This window comes from Mus musculus, chromosome 2 (genome assembly GCF_000001635.26).
Source record: "Mus musculus strain C57BL/6J chromosome 2, GRCm38.p6 C57BL/6J".
Classification (NCBI taxonomy): domain Eukaryota; kingdom Metazoa; phylum Chordata; class Mammalia; order Rodentia; family Muridae; genus Mus; species Mus musculus.
The window spans coordinates 62,692,834-62,717,419 of NC_000068.7; the positions used below are offsets into that span (position 1 = coordinate 62,692,834).

At 37.9% G+C, this 24,586-nt stretch overlaps 2 protein-coding genes across 9 annotated transcripts in view; one reads left to right on the top strand and one right to left on the bottom strand.

The window, feature by feature from the left end:
* Positions 1-1,276, top strand: part of Gca (grancalcin) — a 29,783-nt gene extending 28,507 nt beyond the window's left edge. The window contains exon 8 of the mRNA NM_145523.3: positions 1-1,276. This exon is cut by the window's left edge and continues 1,270 nt beyond it. The gene's annotated coding sequence lies outside the window, so the exon portion shown is untranslated.
* The window catches only part of Kcnh7 (potassium voltage-gated channel, subfamily H (eag-related), member 7), a 490,878-nt gene continuing 466,868 nt past the window's right edge, over positions 577-24,586 (bottom strand). For 7 of the 8 annotated variants that reach the window (XM_011239315.3, XM_011239314.3, XM_017315931.2 and 4 more), the window contains 3 exons: positions 23,275-23,443; positions 13,083-13,275; positions 577-10,379 (listed from right to left, as the gene is read on the bottom strand). In XM_011239315.3, the coding sequence (XP_011237617.1) occupies positions 10,113-10,379; positions 13,083-13,275; positions 23,275-23,443 (629 nt within the window). In that variant the 3' untranslated portion in view covers positions 577-10,112. The remainder of the gene's footprint in view (positions 10,380-13,082; positions 13,276-23,274; positions 23,444-24,586) is intronic. The other variant, NM_133207.2, reaches the window with a different exon arrangement.

The window sequence follows — 24,586 nt, forward strand, 5'->3', positions numbered from 1 at the left end:
CTCCTTCTTGTTCCATAGGCAGTGTTTTTGGTGAAATTTTCTATAGAGATTTCAGTGGTTACCGGGTTCTTTGCATTAAGTTGTCTGATCTAAGATGTCAGAGTTAATTTGGTTTCTGAATTTTCGTATATTTTAACTGAATATATTCTAGCTGAATTCTGATGCAAATAGATATAATTTTAGTGTAGCTGGTGACCAAATTAAATATTTAAGAAAGAACTCCATGATTTTTAAAAATATTTTTAAAAGAAAACTCCACAAAAGTGCAAGCTCTTTTTATAAATACAGAAAACTTAAAATCAGCTTTTACTTCAAAAGATCCTGAAAAGGAAATGATGTCTAATCATTTTGATATTGATTACTATGTAACTTGCCATCAATCTGGATACTTGGTTATTGTGTAAGAATAGATCAATGAATAATGCATACACATTGTCCTCTGACAATTTGTTCATGACCACATAGTCAGTAGCCTGAAGGAATATTAAGGGAACCATTGAAGGTACAGAATCTGAAGCTGTCATAGAAAACAGAAGCCACACCATGATGTTGTAAGTCATTGAGCAGTGTACACTCTTAATGTATAAGTGCTTTTATTTATACAGTAAACATGTTTCCATGTCATTTTGAGAATTTTTTAATAAACATTCAAATAGCTTGCTGTAAAGTTTTGTATCATACAAAATTTGTTACATATATACTGCAATGAGATGCCTCAGTTCAAACAACGGTGCATTAATTCAGCTATTATCTAAAAGATTGCCAAATGGTTAAATGCCAGGTATTGCACTTCTAGTGTGAGTGGCAGTTTACACACTTTAAATTACATCAAGGGAAAATCAATACTATGAGAATCTTGATTTGGTCCACTTTAAATGTATTTTTAAGGACTGTGCTCATTAACCTATTTTAGGCATGCATTCAGAAAAAAGAAAGTTAACAAATATATATTCAAGTTATATATTTATTTCCAGAAAAAGCATTTAGCCTGGAAGAAAGTAGAATTTATCAAGGTAGTTTAAACTCTGTGCAATTAAAAAAATAAGAAAATCAATTTGTGATAGTTCTTTAATTAAAATATACAAATCAAGTCCACTTGTAATCTTATGATAGTACTGATTGAACAAACAAAATAAATACTATTCGTGAGAAATGTGCTTTTTTAAATGTTCTTTTCTGTTTGACAAACTAAAGTGGATATGTTTTGTCTTGTTTCATTAACAACTTCCTGTAAATTTGATAGGAATATGTTTTTTAAAGTTTGTAAATTGAACCCACTGCTCCAATTCCCAGACTGCTTTCAGTTAGCAGATCCTTTGCTTAACAGGGAAAACACAACCGTGGCTCTCTTAACACCTTGGTACTTGCTTGAAAATCTCTCATTTGTTTGTTCTAGTGAAATCATTGATGTCGTGAGTGAAGCATCCTCAAATAAATAGGAAGGCTCAGGAGTCATCTAAAATATGTCTGCAGAGTATGTCCATAGTATTGCAGGGTACACATGCAAATCTTTAGACTGTCTCGAGGTGTGGCATGCAGACAGTATTTTAAATGAATACAAGCCTCGTTGTTTTAAGACATCTCTCCACATATTAAACCAAAATTTTTCTTGTAATTTAGAAAACAGAGAACAAAGCTTTCTAGCAAAAACACTTGGAGAAATCTGGAAGCCTTTGTGACTCAAGACCTGCGTATCATTTGAATGCTAGGAGCCCTGGGCTTTGACTCCCTCTTGTTGCATCTCCTTCTCCTTATTTTTAAGCTTGCTTTCCCCATCTTACAAAGGAAAGAACATAGGTCCTTATCATTCCTTTTATCCAAGTAGCTTCACAATCCGCAGCTCAGTTCAGTCTATGCAAGCACAGGCTTGCCTCTCTCAATCTGAACATGGGGTGAGTAGACATACGGAGCGCTTCTATCTCATTACAATACACCACAATCAGAAAAGGCACAGGGTTTTTGCCCATGTTGTGGTCTTGATATCGGGTATGTCCCTTCATTAACATCAAGGAGTTATATCACCATTTAATAGCTGATTGGAAAGACGTGTGGATCAGGAACGGTGGGTTTTCAATTCCGATGTACTGGGGGCTGAAGTTTAATTTTTTTTTCTAAGTACAAACGTTTAAATATATAGACACATGCATATAGCCATTTTGATTTAATTGTCTGCGTTGATTATTTAGTTGTCTTATTTTTCTATGATTACTGAAATTTCGAAAGATAACTTGAGCAGTGTGGATGTCACTGTTCTAGAAATATACTAATTAAACACTCAGGTTATTTTGGAAATTAAATGCCGTTTAAAAACGACTTTAGGATTTACTGGACTTTCTCATGCATATTTAAATTCACAGAGTTGTGTAAGGGTCCTCAGATATGTCTTAGGATAGGGGATAATTATGTTACGGAATATTTCCAGGTTACTTGCCTTCTCTACTTTGTTCTGATTTCACAATCTGTTTCACATACAGGTGGCAATGTAATATGTTCTATTATCTGTATCAGTTTGGTTTTACATGTGTTACATGGGATATGCTCTAGAGCTTCTTATGTCTTTAAAATGAAACATGAAGAATCTACGCTGCTTTGCAGACAATGCTGCACTTAGACCTGCCGTGCCAGAGCCAACAAATTTTGCTTAAAAGTTTCTTTGAAAGATAAAGATAGCGTGAGTTTTCTTAATGACACAGAAACAACTAGGGTAGAAATTAAGTCTGTATGGAGCTTAAGCAAGAAGAATTAATAGCTCCACACTTTCATTCTTGAATGAAAAGATGGGCCAAGCTTTCATTACAAACGAGCTATTTTGAATGTACATTAAAGGCTGTTTATCCTTCAGCAAAGTTTAGCGAACAATAAATATTTCCGTCATTTACTGCCATGGTTCTGATGGGGCAATGAGTAAAATTTTTTAGTTTCTTTAAATTCAGGTTTAATGCTTTTTAAAAAAAAATCCGCTTAGTGGAGCTTGCTAGCGGTCTACTAGAATTCAGTAAAACTGTAGCACTGTTACAATGATGTGTGTTCTGTGTGATCAGCACCACCATGCCTATAGTGTGTCTAGGACTGTACCTAATAAAATGTTGGATCTTGTTGGATTCTTTATTAAAAGTACACTAGCTAGCTAATAGGATTTACTTCCTTTTTTCCTCCAAAATAAATTCTTTTACAAATTCTTGAATTTTTCATGTATAAATAGATCAGAAATTATATGTCTCATTCTTAAATTAGGTATATATATATGTATATATATACTATATTTTCAATACAACTTGTATACTTCTTTCATCTACCAAAAATTCACAACCATTTTTACATGAAATTTACATTTTTCTTATGTACAGTTATTTGTAGAAGGTTATTGCAAAACTAGCTGTGGAAATAGATTACACTGTCAACACCACATACCAATCTTTGAGGAAAATATTGGCTAAAAAATAAAGATTTCTGCACAGATTATTTCAAAAGCATCATGATTCCATGCTACATTATGTGCATAAAGACTACGAAGTAGTATGTGTTTTGGTCGATTGTTTCATTTAGCTTAAAGCATTCCAGAGTTGCATGTACCAGCATGTGAGTGAGATTACATCAGATGACTGACATTTTCAAGGGATCACACACATTTCTTTTCTGAAATACATTATTCATTGACTGACTAGCCTTCTGGGATAATACATTTTCTCATCAGAATTATAAAATGAAAATTTCAGTTATAAAGTGGTCTTGTGCCTTTTGTCCAAATCAGTAGGAACCTTGGACTAAAGTAGGGATTTCTGGGTATCGTGTGTGTGTGTGTGTGTGTGTGTGTGTGTGTGTGTGTGTGTGTGCGCGTGCGTGCGTGCGTGCGCATGCGAGTATGTTTTAACCACGTGGGAGAAGGGTCCCATGCCTTTCATTGCTGTTGTGGCTCTGTGAGCGTTTGAGGAAAATGTAGGAAGAACTCATCACAACTTCACCTTCAATTTTCCACATAATTAGCGATAAGGGGTATGGTGCTGACACTTTTTATGCACAGGAACGGAGTATAAATTAAGATGAAAACCGATACCGTTAAAATGCTCACAGTTGTGGTTAATCACAATTGTGAGTGTTTAAGTTACATCATCATATACCAGGGGAAGACCAGAAAACATGAGTTAAATATATAAAGCTTTGAAATCACAGGTGCACCAAATTATTTTAAATCTTTCAAAATATGTTAACTTATGGAAGCCACAGATGACAGGAGTACAGTTTAGGAATTAAACTAAGTTTTGGCATTAATTATAAAGAAATGACCATGTTCCCATTGCTACTTCTCATAACTAGAAGCATTTAACTGGGAGCTCTACTGCAGTCGTTCTGGACATGTGTGTTTAAAAGTTCAATCATGTCTGGTAGAGTAAGGGATCAAGTCAACTGAGTACACAGTTTTGTATACATTCCATTTCTATGAATGTTTTATTCTCATGTGGCAATAACACGGTAGTTTTAAATAACTTCCAATTAGTCATCTGTCAACTTCCATGTAATAGTTAGGAAAATGATCTTTGTGATAGTTTCTTTTCATTCTGTCATATGCCAAGTCATGCCTTCTGTGACTTTTTCTTCAGTACTGGGCATTGAAATAAAACTTTTTTTTTTTTAAATCACAGAAGGCTCTAATCACATTCTAAACACGGGCCCTGCTCAGTCACGATACCTAATATTTTATAAAGCATTGAATATATCCTTTTAGTTTTTAAATTGTTAATATCCGTTTAAAAACCCCAAGCAAACAGCTCTGAGTGAGATCATTCAGGGAATCAGGAAGAGGATGGGTAACCTATCTCCAATCTAGACAGCATCTGCAGTGTGGATGCACTTCAGACCACATATGTGGACCAAATATACCTATGACATAACGCAGAAGGGGTGGCCCCAACACTAACACTGTCTCCTTTTAGCAACCCCCTCTTTGGCAGGTGCATGAGAACCACTTTGTAGACTTCTATTACACACTGAGCGTCTGTGTGGAGAGTTAGGTGGAGGAAAGTGCTGGAGATGTTTTCACACGGTAATCAGTAACACAGTGCTCAGCGCTACTGCGCCCCAGCCTGAGCACCACTCGGACAATGCGCGTGTTACAGGATGAAATTGCACCTTCACACCGTGCATGGCTCACACAGGAGAACTCAGGTGCTTAACATCTACAGAATGTATTTGTGCAGTGAGAGAAAGGATCTGGGGGCCTGAATGTAGCTTTACCACTGTGTGAAGCTCTAGTCTCTGTAAAAACAGTAACTGTGTTTACTTTTAAAGTTGAATTTTGTAAATGGTTTCAAATATCCATCTGGGCATCACATCACATCTAAGGAGACAATATACAGTGCACTAGTCTTTATAGAATAAGCTCTAGTACCTTTAAGTTGGACAAGTTACCCTGCAGAATTTAACATCAATTCAGAGCAGGTGTGTGTGTGTGTGTGTGTGTGTTTATTTTAACATTGAAAGTCATATCTCACCACCATAATTGTCAATATTATTACTTTAAAGCTATAGTGCCAATAGTACAACATTAAGGGACACTTGTAGCTACAATTAAGTTATTCTGAGTCAAAAGCTTTAGTCGTGAAAATGACGACATAGTTACTTAACTCTTATGCAAAAGAAAATTATTTGTCTTCCTAATTGTTTTTAACGTCATGTTCAGGGAGTAGGGATGGATTTTAGAAAAATTTTTTTAAAGCATCTACTTTGTGCCAGGCCCTTTTCTATACTTGATTTTGTTTTTTTCTCAAACTTTAGTGAGGTGAGGACTATAATCTTATTTTTACAGGGTCAGGGAAAAACTCAAAGCAGGTAATTCCCTCAGGGTCATATAGCATGTGAATAAAATAGTTCCTGTTGGGATCTGAGTTGGCCTCACTATAGGGTGTACATTGTGGACTTCAGTGTTTTCGTGTGCGCACAGACCCTGTGAAGGATTGCTCACTGAAGGATCAGTACTGGGGCCCAGCCTTCACATTTCTTATTTAGTAGCTCTGGACTGAGACCCAGAGCCATTTGTTTCTAAGTCCTTGGGTGATATGAGCTTCAGAACCGCAGTTTGAGGGCACTGCACAGCAGCCTGCCTCCCCAGGGCCTCTCTGAATGAGCAGGAATATTGGAATATTTATGTTACTGCAAAAAAAATGTAACCACAAATGAAATAACAATTGAATTTTCTGACCTAAAAGTTTCTAACATTAAATAAAAAGCCATTAGCATGTCAAGATCATGTTTTTTAGATTTGCTTCACTAGTGAATAAACAATATAGAGTCCCTTATATTAAATTATAGCCAGAGTTATAGTTCATTTCTTTTTTCTCTTTCTCTCTCTCTCTCTCTCTCTCTCTCTCTCTCCCTCCCTCCCTCCCTCCCTCCCTCCCTCCCTCCCTCCCTCCCTCCCTCCCTCCCTCTCTCTCTCTCTCTCTCTCTCTCTTTCTTTCTTTCTTTCTTTCTTTCTTTCTTTCTTTCTTTCTTTCTTTCTTTTTCTAGACAAGGTTTCTCTGTATAGCTCTGGCTGTCCTGGAACTCACTCTGTAGACCAGGCTGACCTTGAACTCAGAAATCCACCTGCCTCTGCCTCCCAAGTGCTGGGATTAAAGGTGTGTGCCACCACTGCCTGGCTATAGATCATTTCTAACAACTGACTAATTTAATTAATTGCTTTTTTCCAACTATAAAATAATCTTAGTATTAATTACTTTTTTGTATGGACTAAAGAGGTGATACATTTTATCCTTATTTATGATGTGTAAGTTAGGATTTGAAAATGACAAATGCTTTCTCCTAGGTGTTTAGGAGCCATTGTATAAGTGCAAGCCCACACAGTCTTTGAGCTCTAAAATGCACATATTACACCTGATTCCCAATGTCAGTATGGCCTCTTCCCTGACGACAAGAATATAAAACTTAAATCTCACGGCCAGGCCATTATAATAAACTTGAAATTTACACTGCCTCAAATTGGCCTCCTGCATTCCCCTGTTTGCCGAATTAGTGACTATTATATTAAAGACATCACTTCTATATTTTTGTTCCTGGTTTTCTCATCAGCTAATTAAAGTATGGGACTCCCCTCTGGGATAAAATGATGAGTCTTAGAGACAATTCTCTGTCCTGCAGTTAATAGCAGCAGGCGAACATCTCATCCAAATAAACTTTAAGATAGCATTTTTTTAAAATACATGGAACCAGACACTAATTTTGGGTTAAGAGCAAAAGGTGTTACATGAATACTTCTAATTCCCTTTAAGGAAAGCAATCTCTATGCTGAGGTTTGCCTGGTGCAAAGTTAGACCTGGCCTTGGGCAAAACTCCAAGGTGGAGGTGACAGATTGGTTTTGCTATAGATGATAGGCAGGGTAATGGCATTTAAAGCTATTTGTAGGGTGTATTTTGTAATCAAGTTAATTGCTTTTATTACCCATAAGTCAGTTGAACTGTCTTTCATCTGACATTTATGACTATGTATATCTTTATGTTGCTTGGGGCACTTTTAAAACGAATGTTCTATAGAAAAAGAAGAAGGATCTGTTTATATTCCGACACGGCTCCCCCTGAGACTTACAGTTTAAGCAGGAAAAAATTTACTACATGTCGAAGAATTAAGAAGGGAATGGATTTGTGTTGTGCTAGAATTTAAACCAGGTCGACGCTTGTATACCACCCATCATCTTCCCGTCCCTGTGTGCCCAGTTTCTACAAAGAAGTATAAACAGAGGCCTTCAACAGACTGAATTATATGCACATCATACCCAACACTGCAGTGGAAGTATTCACTAATCAAACAATTAGACCTCTGTTCCTCACCTGCCAAGTCCCCTCTCCTTACAAATGAGCAAGTTCTCGTGAATTCATTCTGAATACACAGAACTTAGGCAAAACAGTCTTTAGGATATTTGTTGCAGCTGCACACATGTACCCTTATATGAAAATACAACCCCTAAACCCACATCTAAGTTGTTCACTACTTATAGGACCCACTCCTTTGTGTGTGGCACCTCATTCAAATGTCTGTTGAATGAATGATTGAAAGTGGCCTTTAGTCTACATTTGTATCTACACCTTATCAAACAACCTGGGAAGCCCGTTCTAATTTTCTATAGTTTTGTTGACTTGACTGGTCTTTTGCCATAAGTATGTAAAAGATTAGTTTCCTTAAATTAAGTGAGAATAAGAACATTCCCTATGTATTATAGATTCTTTCTTTCTCACCCAGGTCAGGCTAGCAAATTCTGTGACTGCTTAAAAATATATATGGAACAATAGAAGGTCAATCTATAACCACATTTTAAATACAGTAGTATTATTATGCATATTTAATAAACTGCTTGCCTTTGAAGTGGATTGACAGGCTAGTGTCAAAGTGTTCATTGACCAAGTGAAGGAAAATTCATCCATTTAATAATGTACAGATAAAATAATACCTAAAGGTCTGTGGGAGCAGAATTAGAAAAACCAAGAAACCTATGAAAGATTTCTTAGTGTTTGTCCAGAAGAAAAGAAAATAGGTCAGTGTCTGAAATTTTTAAAATTATAATTGAGTTCAAAATGATATTTAACTAGAGTCTGACCAATCAGAATTGTAAATTAAATTTTTTTCTCTGTTGATTTTATGGTCCAAATGACATATCCATCTCCAGTACCTAACATTCTAAAATGTTAGAATATATGCTTCTACTTTGTTTCTTGTGATTTGGAAACAATGTATAAATCAGCCTAAATTACATATAACAGATTTTCTCTTAATTGTTAATTAACAAGAATCTTTTTAGATGGGTCAGTGAACACCATTTGTCACAGCTGTCATAATAAAGCAAGGAATCAACCCATTCTTAATTACAGAGTTTTGTTGACTCTGAAATTTCATATTTAAAAAAAAATGAGAGTCTACTCTTTAATCAAATACAAGATTGTTATCACATATAAAAATCTGAAGAAATTAGGAATGTCCTTTTGTGTAAGTGGCATGTTAAGGACCACGCCCAACACAAAATAATTTTTCTTTTAAGCCCTCAGACAAATGTAGTACTGTAAATATTTTAGGTAGTTACTGCAGAATTTACTAGAGAGACCGTGTTATTCTCTCACTAACGTTCTCCTCTATTCATGGTGGTGTAGCTGAAGACAAGCTTGGGGGAGCACTGTAACTCCTCAATCTGTCCGAAAGCAGGGCCAAAATCCCCACAAGATCTTTCTGTTCTCCTCCCTCTGGCCTGCCTAAAAGCAGGTCTAGACCTTCCTTCGGTCAGGCTGCTCACTGGGCCAGGGACTGCAGGCAGCTGCTTCCCATGGCTTCCTGACCTTCGGAAGCTTGGGACAGCTTTGTGCTGTCATCTCACCAAAATGAGTAACTCTTGATGAAGGTCTTCTAGGGATATGAAACCAGGGTCTGGGTTCCTGCGGAAACCTCCCATGGGTTGTCTTCCATGGGACCTGAAGTTTACTAAACCCACCGCTGTCTGCCTTTCATATACCTGTCCCTGTAAATCTATCACGGAAGAACTATAGCTTTTGGTATTTGGGGGTTTTGCTCCCTTTCTGACTGCTGTGTATAACTCAAACCTTGCATCGTTGTTTATTATCAAAGGAAATGAATGTAAGTAACTCTAAACATGTCAATACAGAAGGATGTCTGCTCTCCAAAGCGAACAACTTCTCTTTATCCCCCTGACCTTCCGGAAGTTGAGGATCATCTGAGTTGTACTCATGAACTTTTGTATTCCTTGGTTGGTTATTTGCTTGGAAGGCATTTTCATAATGAAGCACTGGATCAGTAAAAGCGGTCGCTAGGAGTCTCCATGCAAGAGAAACTGGAGTTCCCTAACATGCACATGATTTGAAAAAATAAAATTCAAAAAACAAGGTGCCTCGAGATGCTGGCAGTTTTAACATTTGGAACCAAAAAGCTCTTATGTATATTTACACCCTAACTGCTCAACGTTACCTTACAAGCTTCAATTTAGGAAAAATATACAGTACTTTTGCATATAATGGTACCTTGTGAGCCCCTGAGTCAAGTAGAGAGGATTTAAATACAAAAAAGGAAAACAGCCATTGAAAGCACTTACATCGGATGTGGAGGAGATAGTACAAAAGGATTACTTCCCTGGAAGACCAGGGTCAGAGACATGCCTATGGAGACCCAAGATCCCTACAGTGCTTAGGGAGGAGTCTGGCAGAGAGGGATGCCGGATGGGATGAAGGTAAGTTTTCCTTTGCCGAGGGTCAAGCTCTGATGACGCATCACTGTCTTGTTTTAAAAGGGAAGTCAAGTTGTCTTCGGAAGCTGTGTTCAGGCGCCTTCCGCTTGAGAGTGACTCTTTGGATTGGAGTTTGGATTTTTCGAGGTCGAGAAATTCAGGACACTGGTAAAAGGTAAGAAAATGCACTTTTACAATTCACTCCAATAGTGAACTAAAATTACGTTCACATAACTGACCCAGAGGTGTGTTCTCTACCCAGTTATTGTATGTGACTAAGGGTATGAGCCAGCATCTCTCTCCTAAAATGGTCTAGACATTAAGGGGTCTGTGATCTCAGATGAAGAACTTAACTTTCACTCTACAGCCAGATCTAAAAGTTCAGTTCAGTTTTGTTTTGTTTTCTAAGTATTCAAAAGAAAGAGATAAATGAAATAAAATCACCATTCCTATCAGAAATTACAGTGTAAACCAACTACAAAGAATAAAAAAATATAGTTGCGTATCTTTCCCATCCATCAAAAACAGTCACAGATAAATTAACTTTTATATCTTAGAAAGATTGTCATTATTTTTCTTCTGACATGCTAACTTCTGTTGGCACATTGTTTCACTTTCTAGAGTATCTTACTTTTAATTTCCACACAGAAATGGTCACAAAATTGTCTACAAATTCTTTTGATTTTTATTTATTTACTTTTTAAAAATTAATTATTCCATTCATTTACACACACACACACACACACACACTCACATACACACTCACACATACACACTCACACACACACTCACACAACACATGCACTCACAGACACACACACACACACACACACACACACACACATGCATGTACACATAAATGTTACTGTTTAAATTTTTCTTTAAGTCTGTTATTTGTGAATAGTTATACCTTGACTTCTTCCTTTCCAATTTGTATCCAGTTGACCTCCTTTTGTTGTTTAATTGCTCTGGGTAGAACTCTGAGTACTATATTGAATAAATAGGGAAAGAGTGGGCAGCCTTGTCTTGTCCCTGCTTTTAGTGGGATTGCTTCAAGCTTCTCTCCATTTAATTTGATGTTGGCTGTTGTTTTGCTGTATATATGTTTTTAATTATGTTTAGGTATGTGCCTTGAATATCTGATCTTTCCCATATATTGAACCATCCCTGCATCACTGGGATGAAGCCTACTTGATCGGGGTTAATGATCATTTTCATGTGTTCATGGATTCTGTTTGTGAGAATATTATTGAGTATTTTTGCATCAATACTCATAAGGAAGTTGGTCTGAAGTTCTCTTTTTTTGTTGAGTCTTTATGTGTTTCAGGTATCAGCATAACTGTGACTTTCCAAAATGAATTGGGTATTGTTCCCTCTGTTTCTATTTTGTAGAATAGTTTGAGAAGTAATGGTATTGGGTTTTCTTTGATGGTCTGAGAGAATTCTGCACTAAAACCATCTGGCCCTGGGTTTCTTTTGGTTGGGAGACTTTTAATGACTGCTTCTATTTCCTTAGGGGTTTTGGGACTGTTTAGATAGTTTATCTGATCCTGAGTTAACCTTGGTGTGTAGTATCTGTCTATAAAATTGTTTATTTCATCTAAATTTTCCAGTTTTGTTGAGTATAGGCTTTTGGAGTAGGATCTGAGGATTTAAAAAAAAATCTCAGTTTCTGTTATGTCTCCTTTTCATTTCTGATTTTGTTAATTTGGATACTGTCTCTGTGTCCTTTAATTAGTTTGGCTAAGAGTTTCTCTATTTTGCTGATTTTCTCACAGATCTAGCTCTTAGTTTTATTGATTCTTTGTGTAGTTCTCTTTATTTCTAGTTGGTTGATTTCAGCTCTGAGTTTGATTATTTCCTGCTGTCTACCCTTCTTGGGTGAGTTTGCTTCTTTTAGTTCTAGAGCGTTCAGATGCTGTCAAGCTGCTAGTGTATGCTCTTTCCAATTTCTTTTTGGAGGCACTCAGAGCTATGAGTTATCCTCTTAGTACTGCTTTCATTTTGTCTCATAAGTTTGGGTATGCTGTGCCTTCATTTTCACTAAATTCTAGAAAGTCTTTGATTTCTTCCTTTATTTCTTCTCTGACCAATTTAACCCAGAATTGTTCTTGTCTAAAGAAACCACAGAGACAAAAATGATGCAGAGGCTGAGAGAAAGACTATCCAGAGACTGCCCAGCTTTGGGAACCCTCCCATCTGAAGATACCAAACCCTGACACTATTTCTGATGCCATGAAGTGCTTGCAAACAGGAGCTTGGTATAGCTGTCTTCTAAGAGGCTCTAAGAGAGATGCGGATACTCACAGTCAACCATTTTCTGAGCTCAGCGACCCCAATGGAAGAGTTAGGGGAAGGATTGAATGAGCTGAAGGGGATTGCAACCCCATAGGAAGAACAACACTATTCAGACCCCTCAGAGCTCCCAGGGACTAAATCGCCAACCAAATAGTACATGTAGTTTGGTCCATGCTCCCCATCCCCACATGTGAAGTGAAGGATTGCATTATCTGATATCAGAGAGATGCTAGGAGGTTGAAGCAGGCATGGATGGGTGGGTGGTAGGGGGTGCACTATCTTAGAGACAAAGGGGAGCAAGAGGGGGAGGGGGAGAGGGTGTTCATGGAGGGAAAACCGGAAGGGGAACAGTATTTGAAATGTAAACAAATAAAATTCTTTTTTATAAAAAGGCTGTCGTTTGCAACTTTTAAGGGCACATACTGCAAAACACAGGCCCAGTTTACACAAACCCTTGAGCTTAAATAGATGGGGACAGAAATCCGTGCTTTCCATAAGTGAGTCTTACTCAGGTGATCCCTGGAGATATGCTCAAAGAGTCACAGTTAGTTTTGCAGTGTCTACACTCACCTGTGAGGAGGGGCTGAAACTCCGGTCAGTCTTAATGGATGCTCTGGGGTGACTGGTTCTCAACAGACGGAGGATGGGCCTCTGGTACTCTGCTCCTGCAGTCACCATGCTGTAGGCTGGAGGGACTACCGTGGTTTGTTTCTGCAGGAGCTGCAAGATGGCCTGGATGTCCGTTGTCATTTGGGATTCAAGTCTGCAACATATAGAAAAGGGAGAGATAGTTTTAAATAGTCCTAACCTGCAAAAACATCTGAGACCGTATCAGCAGTGCCAACAAATAGAATGACAAGGAGCTGCTCTAAACAGGAGAGCGGGGAAGGACAGAGACTCTCTCCCACTTGACCCTTTCCATAGAATTAATTACTCTGATACAGATCATTGATTTCTTATGGGTATACTAACAGAAAAAAGAGAGTTCATACAATAAGCTTTATCTTTACAAAACTTTATTGATTTTAACATATAAAGCACATTTGGAATATTGTGATCAGCAATCATTTGATTTCCCCCTCATTCAAAGACGAATTTGGTAACATGTTTCTTTACGATTGCAACATCTCAGGAAAACATCTTGCAAAACTTCGTATTTTCACTATGTGCTGGCTAGTCTTGTGTCATCTTTACACACAAACTAGAGCTAATGTGAAAGATAGGGACTGCAATTGAGAAGACACCTCCATATGACTGGCTGTAGGGTATTTTCTTAATTAGTGATCAGTGTGGGAGGGCCCAGTCCATTGTGGGTGGTGTCATCTCTTGGCTGGTGGTTCTGGGTTCTATGACTAAACAAATGGAGCAAGCCACCAGGAGCAAGGCAGTAAGCAGCACCCCTCCATGGCCTCTGTATCAGCTCCTCCCTCCAGGTTCCTGCCCTGTGTGAGTTCCTGCCCTGACTTCCTTTGATGACTACTGATATGGAAGTTTAGGTCTAATGAACCCTTTCCTCCTCAGATTGCTTTGGTCATGGTACTTTTAAATAAAATTCTAGAGAAAATGACAAAATGCCTGGTTTGTGCCAGGTCCAAAGGGAACTCCAAGCCTCCCAACTCCAAGGCTGTCCAAGTAATCCAGAAATGAGCTCAAACTGGACATAGGGGGTTTCTGGCAGTTAGAGAAAAGTCTGCACTCTTCTGGAACTTGTGAAACCAGTTCCCACTGGCCAGAAGGACTCATTTCGCTTGCCTCCATCAAAAGGGACATAGAGATCATTAACAGATACCTCTGGCACTTACCAACTTACCAAGGTGGTCTCCAGGTTCCCTCAGTCTCTTCTTACTTGGTGTATATCTCAAAGTGCCTGCTAGCCTTCTGGCCTATCTCAGCTCCATCTCTACCCTAAACTCCCTCCAGCTCCTGGGCATCCCTCCCTCCAGATACTCATCCTGCCTCTAACCCAACAGTGTTTCCTTCTTCAGCCTCCTGGTATTCTCACTTTGCTCCTATATTCTCTGCTCTTCTAGTATTCTCAACATGCTTTCCATGTAATGTCTCCTGTTCTTCCCCACCCCCCCCCCCATCCAATAATCTGCTCTGAACTCTTCCAGATGCTTCTGACTGTTTTGTGTCTCAAAAAAAAAAAAAATACAAGATACCATAGAGCATTCATGTCAGCATTTACTTTCCTGAGCCCCCTCACATGCATCTGGTGCTGAAACCTTCACATACAGCTTGATTCCCCTGTGTGGACAGCTTAAGATAAGGGGTCTTGTGGGTGTAAGAACAAAATTTGAACTATGTGCAATTTTAGAAAATTCTTTGAATTATCTTATTTGTGCTTGTGATTGAGCACAAAATCAAGAGAGAGAGAGAGAGAGAGAGAGAACAGTAAATTTTAGAACTATCCTCTTAATTAAATACACATACTTGTGGAAATTAGCTTTGATTTTAAAGAGAATAAAAATCTGGAAAACATTAGAGAAGCTGTATATGATTTTTCACTTTAATTTTTGAGATAATATCTTTTTGTGCAGGGAGGCCTGTCTAGCCTATACTTACTTCTCTTCAAGTGTCTGGAACTAATGGGTTTACAGGTGTGCCAGACACAAGGTTCTTATTGCCTTTTAATATTAACATTAACAATAAGAATTGTTCTTTTCCAATTATAGTACATTCCTATAGATTTTCTTTCATTGATAAATATAACTGGAGAGTGCACTGGTATTCCTCATACTAATGGAAAGAAGGAAACACTTGAAATGTAAATAACTAAAATATCCAATTTAAAAAAATGAGTTTTCTACTTGCAGAAAAACACTTTATTCTTCAGGTGTTTACTGTATAAGAGATATTTTTGTAACTATGCATGTAAATTATATAATAATTATGTAAATGATGTATATTTGTTACCTGGTGCTAAATTAATATAGGGCTGTAAAATAAAAATATCTGGTTGTGTCATATAAATGTCACTGCTGCACACTGAAGATGGAAAAATTGCAGATATCAGCTGGTTGATGCCAAAATGTCCTAAGTAATTGCAGAATTATCTACACCAAAAATTCTTTCTTTTAACTCATTCAGAACCATTTTGTGATGGGACAAGGCAGGGCAAAGGTTCTTCCATATAGTATTCTTGCTGAGGTCATTTCCGTTTAAACTAGAATTTGATCTCTTTGATGGAAAATTCCATGGAAATCTACCCAACTCTAGGAACGAAAGGTCAGAATATACTAGCTAACTTGTCTTGCTTCTATTAAACTGCTTGTTTTTGCAAAGCTCCGTGTGGCTGCTGAGCAAGACACCTGACTAGGGAGTCACACCTAGGTCGCCCAAATACTTGGGTGTGGTCCCAGCAGGCTAGAATAAAGTCTTTCAATTGGCTATGCACTGTGTTTGAATGCTTGTCTTCGGTGAGCAACCCCTAAACTATTTCTCTTCCCCCCTAGTCCTGAAATAGTAAATTCAAACATCTTCATAGCATTTGTACAAATTTATCCTGTCAATGGCAACATCTAAATAGTGGATGGATTACAGCATGTTCTTTGCTACTGTTGCCAAGATACACCGTGAATGCAAAATGACTTAGCTGTGGATTCTGGAATAAATGCTTCATTGACAAGTTGGATCCAAGATGATGATATTTCTGAGTCCTGAAAAGCTTTTGTTAAACAACAGCAGTCTCTGAGAGAAAAAAAGATATCCTTTTAATAGATTCTATTTTTAAAATGTCTATGGCAGACACATTCACAGGCAGGTAGGTCTTCAGCAGCCATATGCCTGATAACTGTGGTCTGCTACTGTGACAGGGACTCACTCATGCGAGACCATCATTGTCAGGAAAAATGGCTGATGCAGAGTGAACCTGGAGACCATTTATGTTAATTCTACTTAGATTAGAGTATGGATCGTCTCTATCAGCTTGGCTTAGCTATTTGTTGCAAGGAAATTTTGCCTAAGAAAAATAAGACTAAGAGCTAGGTTTATGGGCACAGAAATATCTACAAATCAGCTCATCTGAACAGGTTTCTAATCAAACACTTTCAAGTCCTTCTATAGCAGTCTCACCTCTCTTTGCTCTTCAGTTCCAACATAGTATGTCAGGAATTTACCACATTTGTTTTCTTTGATGGTTTAGATATAAATTGTATCTCCAGAAGGCTTCAGTGTTAAAGGATCAATTCTTTGCAGGTCAATTCAGTCATTGAAGAGTGACTTAACCACTATGTTAATCCATTGGTAGGTTTGTGATTTGATGGGCCTACTTGGAAGCAATGAAAACCTTCATAGCTGATGCCAAGTTCGAGGAAGTGCATCCTGGAGAGTGTATCCTTGGGTACTCTATGGTGTCTCAGGCACCTTTCTGGTATTCTCTGTGTTCCATGGATGCCTTCAGACATGCAACTGTGCCTACCATGCTTTCCTGACATCATATTTTCCCTCACCAGAGTGCACCAAACCACAGAAGATAACATCTGAAACTGGAAACCAATGCAAAAATTCCCTCCTTTGAAACTGCTCTTCTAGCACTACTTGTCACAGGCTGGAAAAATCAGACCAGTTCCCTAACTTGACCACAGTGTCCTGTGAACACTGAACCTTGATGCAGTTGACTATCACAGTCTCCTTTCATATATTATTTTTAACACTTTTCAAAATTATTTCTTTTATTTTTTGTGATTATAATATAATTACATCATTTTGCTTTGCCCTTCCTCCTCCCTCCAAACTTTCCCATATACCCCTTCTTACTTTCAAATTCATGATCTCTTTTTACATTAATAGTTGTTACACACAGATATGTATATTATATTATGCATATACATATGTTCCTAAATTCCTAAGTACAGTATACACATACATACACACACACACACACACACACACACACACACACACACATGTATGTGTATATATATATATATATATATATATATATATATATATATATACATACATATTTAAATTTTTCAAGATTTTAAAAAATTAATTAGGTGATTGATATTTGGGTAGGGCATATCAGCAAAAGAGGGTATGGTATTAAGAGTCTTTACAATGAATAATATTTAGCTTCATGCTATGGTCAGGTCTATTTGCTGAGATAGAATAGAGTCTTTTAAGACTAAAGTACTTAGAAAGAATTACAGGGAGGTAAACAGAAGTTCCACTTTTCCTTTATTTTTAAAATACAAAATAACCCAGTTTTATGGGTTTTTCCTGATTAATAAACTTGTGGAAAAAGAATAGTTTTACTCAAAGATCTGTTATCAATCAGACATGACATAAGGTAGGAAGGAGAGATGAAAACACCATGATGAATAATAATTGAATGTGATCTCATTTTTGGCAGGACATGTATAGGATCATAGTTTGGATTCCCAGAACCCACATAAAAAGCTGGGCAGATATGACTACCATCTTTAATTCCAGCATTCAGGTGGCAGAGAAGGGAAATCATGAGAGAAATCTGGATTGCTATGGTAGCCAACTGACAAGCTCCGAGTTCAGCTGAGACACTTCAGTGAATACATGTTAGAAAATAATCAAGATGGACATCCAGTGTCAACTTTGACCTCTACAAATGCACACATATATACATAAGCATAACCTGAATATGTACACATGTGCACACCACACAAACACTAAAATAAGAAACTGAAGGACACGGATAATAAATTGTAACTGTGAATGCATCAGCATTCAATGTCACGACAGTCGCAGGCAGACACATTGCTTTGTGTGTTCGGCAATAGAAAGGCCATTGACAACAACTTTTACATCTCTTGGGCCATCTTATCTGTGGTCCTCAGTCTAGCAGCATTAAATATTGCTGGCAGCCTAAGTGTGGACTCTGCAAACTCCAGACCTTTTGTCTTATAATTTGCACTTCTACAACTTACCCAGTGAAATGAGTGCATGTCAAAGCTTAAGGAGCTCTGTTGTGGGATCAAGCCTTTATAATTTCTCCAACTATGTATATATCTGGGCACACCATATAAATAAATAAGCACACTAATATAAACCTTTAAGCTCACATGCAGCTTAATTGGCCATTAGTGCTGGAAAAAGGTATCTTAGTTGTATTTGCTTTGATTAGATTTTATATTTATATTTGAAATGGACAACAATATAAGAATTCACAGATCGGGATTTAAATAAATGTCAACCAGGGTAGACTGTACTCTCAGAAGAGAGTAAAGTCTATACTAGGATTTTAAGTTTTCTTTCCTATATGTTTTACTTTGTAGAACAAATTGGAAAAGAGAAGCTGTTGAAGGTGGAGTTGAATAAAAACATCATGTTTTGAACTTTAAAATTGGCTAAGCAATGTTATGATATAAAACATTGGTGAAGATACCAGAGATAATTGAAAAATTAGTCAAGAAGAACTGCTAATTGTGATAACAAGCCAAAACATGCTTAGAAAGCACTTGCAGATGCTGGGAGCATGTCAAAAGATATTTAGTCCTGTTTTTATCCGAGGAAAAATATGTAGCATATGCTAATATAAGAAAACAATCACTATTATTACTAATAGGTGGTTAAAATCAGATGTGTTCTTGTCATATATATTTAAAGGTTTCTACTTTCAGTTCTAGGACACATAGAAAACAAATTTTTGAAAAACAATTTTATACATCTTATAAACATTTTTGGTATCAATGTCTAGACAGCAAAAACAGGACACAATAATTTTGTTTTTCGTCATAAAGACTGGTGCAAACCTAGGCATTTATGTGAAGCAGGAGAATGCCAGTAACAGATAAAGAAAAATGATTAAGCATGATCTAACTGCACACATACATTCTATTTTTATACAGCATGTGTGGTCTCTATGTTCAAATGGACTTTACTTTGAAGTTGTGAATCTTGAAGAATTTGTACATGTACTAGTTGTGTAGAAATGTTTTCTTGTTACTATTCATTAAGCAATGCAGAGTAACAATTCCAGACATAGCAATTACATTTTATTATGACTTACGGTAATGTAGACCTGATTTAAATTATGCAGGAGGATTCTGTGTAAGTTACATGCAAATGGTGTTATTTTATATAAAAAGTTGAGCATACATAGGTTTTGGTTCCTAAGTGATATCCTGGAACCGATCTTTTGTGGATATTAGGATATGACTGTAAAAGAAAAACAATGTGGTTGATAGGTATGAAAAACATGATTCTAGGAATGTTTAAATGACTTCATCCAGTTAGCCTATAAATAGTTTAGTGAGCACAGTTAAGATTTACCAGTGATTCTCAACATTTCTGATGGTGTAACCCTTTAATACAGTGTCTCATGTTGTAGTGATCCTCAACCATAAAATTGTTTTGTTGTTCTTTATAACTGTAATTTTGCTATTATAAAATATAATGTAAATATATGACATGCAGGATATCTGATATGTTGCCTCTATGGGGTTGCGAGCCACAGGTTAAGGATCACTGACCTAAGCTAACAAATTCTGTATACTGTGTTGGTATTTTGCTAATCAAATCACTGCTGTCTCCATCATTTACTTTCTCTCTTTCCCAAGAAGAGCAACATCTATTGCCATTACCAGCATAATCTGAACAAGAAGAATTAAGTGCAGAAAATAAGTAAATTATATTAACTACTTTCTCATGGCTATGATCTAATATTTGACAAAAAGCACCTTGAAGAACTGGAGGTTTATAGGGCTCAGTGTGGGGAGCGGGTGTGGCAGCAGTCCCAAAGGCGCCAGGGACTGCAGCTAAGTCATATGACTTGCATCTGACTTCCTCATATAAGACACAAACATCTTGAGTGCTGCGCAGGTGTACCAGGATACAGGTGAATCCAATTTGGTGGAGATTTGCCCCTGCTGCCCTGATTAGCTGAAGCTGCGTGCCTGGTGAGGTGGCGTGGCCTGCGGTGCGTGGATGAGAGAGTGTATAAAAGGAGAGGCCCAGGGTTCGGGGGCGATATAAAAACAAGGGAGATATAAACAAGGGAGATATATGGAGAAAGAAGAAACAGGACTGAATAAACGTGTGCAGAAGGATCCTGTAGCAGCGTCGTTCTTCCTGGCCAGTTGAGCGCGCGCAAGAGTTGGTGCTGAAACCCGGGAAAAGAAACATCTTCAGTCACGAGCGAAGACCCCCTGCTACAGGGAGGATTCAGAACTGCATAACGGGGAAGAAGGGGTTAATAAAGGTTCCCGTGAAACAGACTGTTGAGAAGGATCCGGCGTGGATTCAGAACTCTTCAGCTGGGGAACGGTACTGATGAAGAGAAAGAAGAAAGATGAGGACTGAATAAACTGCTGTTAGAAGGACTGGTGGTCGCATCGTTCTTGCTGGTCGAGAGCAGGCGCGACAGCTCAGAGTTTGAGGGTACAGTCTATCGTGGAAAGGAAGATGTCATAGTTGGGATTTTATTGCTGTGATGAGACACTATGACCACAGAAATTCTTATAAAGGAAAATATTTAATAGGAGCTGGCTTACAGTTCAGAGGGTTAGTCCATTATGATCATGCAGAAAATGTGGTAGCCTGCAGGCAGACATGGCACTGGAGAAGGAATTGCCTTGATCCACAGGCAGAGTAGCAGACTCTGTGCTACACAGAGTGTAGCTTGAGCATTTAAGACCTCAAAGCCCACCCCCACAGTGACACACTTCCTCCAACAAGGTCACACCTACTCCAACAAGGCCACACGTCCTAATGGTACTACTCCCCATGGGCCAGGTATTCAAACACATGAGCCTATGTGGTCCATTCCTATCCATACCACCCCAGAAGGCATTGCAGTAAGAATGGCTCTCAGCTGTGAAGCAGGGGCATGAAGCTGCTTTCTTACAGCTGGGTAGACCAGGAGGCAGAGAAAGGTCAGGAAGTGTGTTGGTCTATACATTTCATAGCTGCCTGCAGTGATCTCCTCCCTCCAGCTCAAATGTCATAGTTTTTGAAACAAGATCATTTGCTGGGGAGTCATACATACATTCAACATTATATAGGTTCAACATATAATCCTAGGTGGTGGGCATGCCATATCCAGACCATTTTATAAGCAAATCATGTATGTTATATGGACAAAATTTAGATATTTTGAATATAGATGAGTAATTTGGAGACAGTATAGACACACACACACACACACACACACACACACACACACACACACAGTATTTAGGTAATAGCGCTGTGTATGAAAGCTTGAATGGCAATGTGATGTAATAAGGAAGATGAGCAGTTATGAAAGAGATGGCCTTACTCTCCTGGGCAGCCATGGGCCAATAATTCAGCCCCAAGTTAAGCCAACTTCTAATTACACTCGATGTATTCTAATTGCAGCGCCTCATATGCTTTGTCTATAAAAGCCTGGCGAATCCTGTGACTGTTGAGGCTAACTGGAGAGCCATAGCTATAGCATGGTATTCTAGGCCAGCAGATGCCACTCATATGTAAGTTGAGTTTTTGTCTATAGGTCTTCTGGTTCTTGTGTCCACACTACTGATAGTTTTGGTCTGGGGAAAGAAACAACACTTAATTCAAGCCTGTATTGGCTCTTTAAAGTTAAATTAGTCAAAAACATCTAGAAGAGACAAGCAAATCTCTGAGATCTGAGCCCGATTGTACTACAGAGCACAGACAAGCCAAGGTTATGTAGGGAGACTGTGCCTCAAAAAAACCTGTTAGAAAATATAAAACCTGATGGCTGCCCTGAGTGCGTTTGGAAATTTGTTTTATGCAGTGTTGACTTTCAGTTATACCATAAAGTAAGGTATCTTAAATACATTTTCTGCAAGTTGATCAAAAGGCATGCTACCTGAACCCTTGTTAGACAATTTTCTCCTCTCTTCCCCATTCTCCTCATACACCATTCTTCTCTGTCAGTAGTGTGGACACAAGAACCAGAAGACCTATAGACAAAAACTCAACTTACATATGAGTGGCATCTGCTGGCTTAGAATACCATGCTATAGCCATGGCTCTCCAGTTAGCCTCAACAGTCACAGGATTCGCCAGGCTTTTATAGACAAAGCATATGAGGCGCTGCAATTAGAATACATCGAGTGTAATTAGAAGTTGGCTTAACTTGGGGATACATTATCGGCCCAGGGCTGCTAGGAGAGTAAGGTCTTATGAAAGAGATGTCTTTCATAACTGCCCACCTTCCTTGTTACATCACATTTCCATTCAAACTTTCATAGACAGTGCTATTACCTAAATACTGTGTGTGTGTGTGTCTATACTGTCTCCAAACTACTCATCTATACTCAAAATATGTGAATTTTGTCCATATAAGATATATGATTTGCTTATAGAATGGTCTGGATATGGCATGCCCACAACCTAGGATTATATGTTGAACCCATATAATGTTGATTGTATGTATCTTTCCCCAGACCAAAACTGTTCCTCTTATTATATTGTCAAGATAAAAGAAAAGAGAAAAAGCAAGTCTTGCATTTTACTTGTGAAGTTTTAAAAATATTAACATTTTTGAATAGTTGATGAGAAATCAGTCATTTTTATGTCACAGCAGAGGATTGACTCAGGAAAAAAAAGTGAATAGTATACAGGGACTAAAAGGAGGCAGTTGTCAGTTAAAAAGTGAAATGTAAATTATTTTGAGGGCATGAAGGAGCTTTTAAGGTAACCAGTTCAGATGACATACAAATGGAATGGTAAGCAAACATAGGTTGCTTGATGGCAAAAGTATCCTGAATTTAGTCTTCCTTGATATTCTTTTAAGTACACATAAATTCCTCTTTTTCTTTGACCACTGATTTACCTGTTAAGTTGCTCTTGAAGTAAATCTAATCTTTGCTCCACTTCCCCATAGGTGAGGTCGCTTTCCGTCTCAGAGACGCCCCAGGCAGCTCTCTGAAGTCCTGAGGGACTACATTCTTCAGGTTGAGCCCGGGCAGGCTCTCTTTCCCAGCTGTGTGTATCAGTGATATCTGTGGGAAAGAGTAAGACATGTCAGCTTCTTTGGAAGCTCCTTAGTAATACAAAGACACTTGCAAGGCAGACTGGAAGGATCTCCAGGCATAATCCACGACAGAGAACCAAGGGATTTCAAAGATATGACAATTTCCATTTCCAATCTCCATTTCCAATCAGTACCAGAATCTTTGACTTAAGAGCCAGTCTTATCTCCACCTATTTTCATAAGATTTAAATTTTATCACCTGTCATTAGACTTGATTTTGACATTTTTCATTTTTTTTGTTATTACTGAGAAGACATGATGAATAAACTCAAATTGACCCATATAACTGTAATTTTACACTTTTTGCGAGAAAAGAGCAAGTTTTGTTTACAACACTCTACCTAAAAGTAAGACTGTTAAGACCCTACCCATAAGTTAATTTTCACATATTTTTGTTCAGTGTAAAGGTTTAGAGGAAAATGTGGGTCTTCGGGGTGTTTTCTTAGGCCACACAGCCTGGTGTTGAGCTAAGGAGTCACCTTCTCTCAGAGATGAGAAGTCTTCAAGGTCTGCTGCTATTCTGTGCTTTCAAGTTTCTTAAAGATCCTCTTGCACTATATTGAACATAGTCACATTGCTTTTTGGACTTTTCTTCCTGTGAGTCTTTTATTATTAATATATTTATGTTAATATATTTTAAATAGCCTGCTTATGTGTTTAATTCCACATGTCTGGTGTGTCAGGTGTTCAGTTTTAGACTCGGCTAAGCATGGAGGAACTGAAGATCCAGGCTCTGTGTGGATTTGAAAAAATGCAATAGAGAGGGATTGTGATCATTTTTTATATAATGATTTATTTTTGAATCATTTCTCCTAAAACTCTCCATTTTCATGCTATTGGTAACTACTTTCTTCCTCATTTTTGTCAGTACTTTTCGTTCTCTAAACCCATTTCTACAAAATGAATGAAGAAAGTCAACTGGATCTGGGAGGTTATCTCAGAGATTAAAAAGAGCTAATTCTTCATGGGAGGACTGGGGGCAGGAACGAGATACCTTAAATGGATCTCTGCTTTTCCATGGAAGTAGTTTTTCAGTTATAGAATGTGATTGGGTTTTGATAGACATTTTGAAAGAGAGTCTTGACAGGTAGCTATGATTAAACGGCAAGAA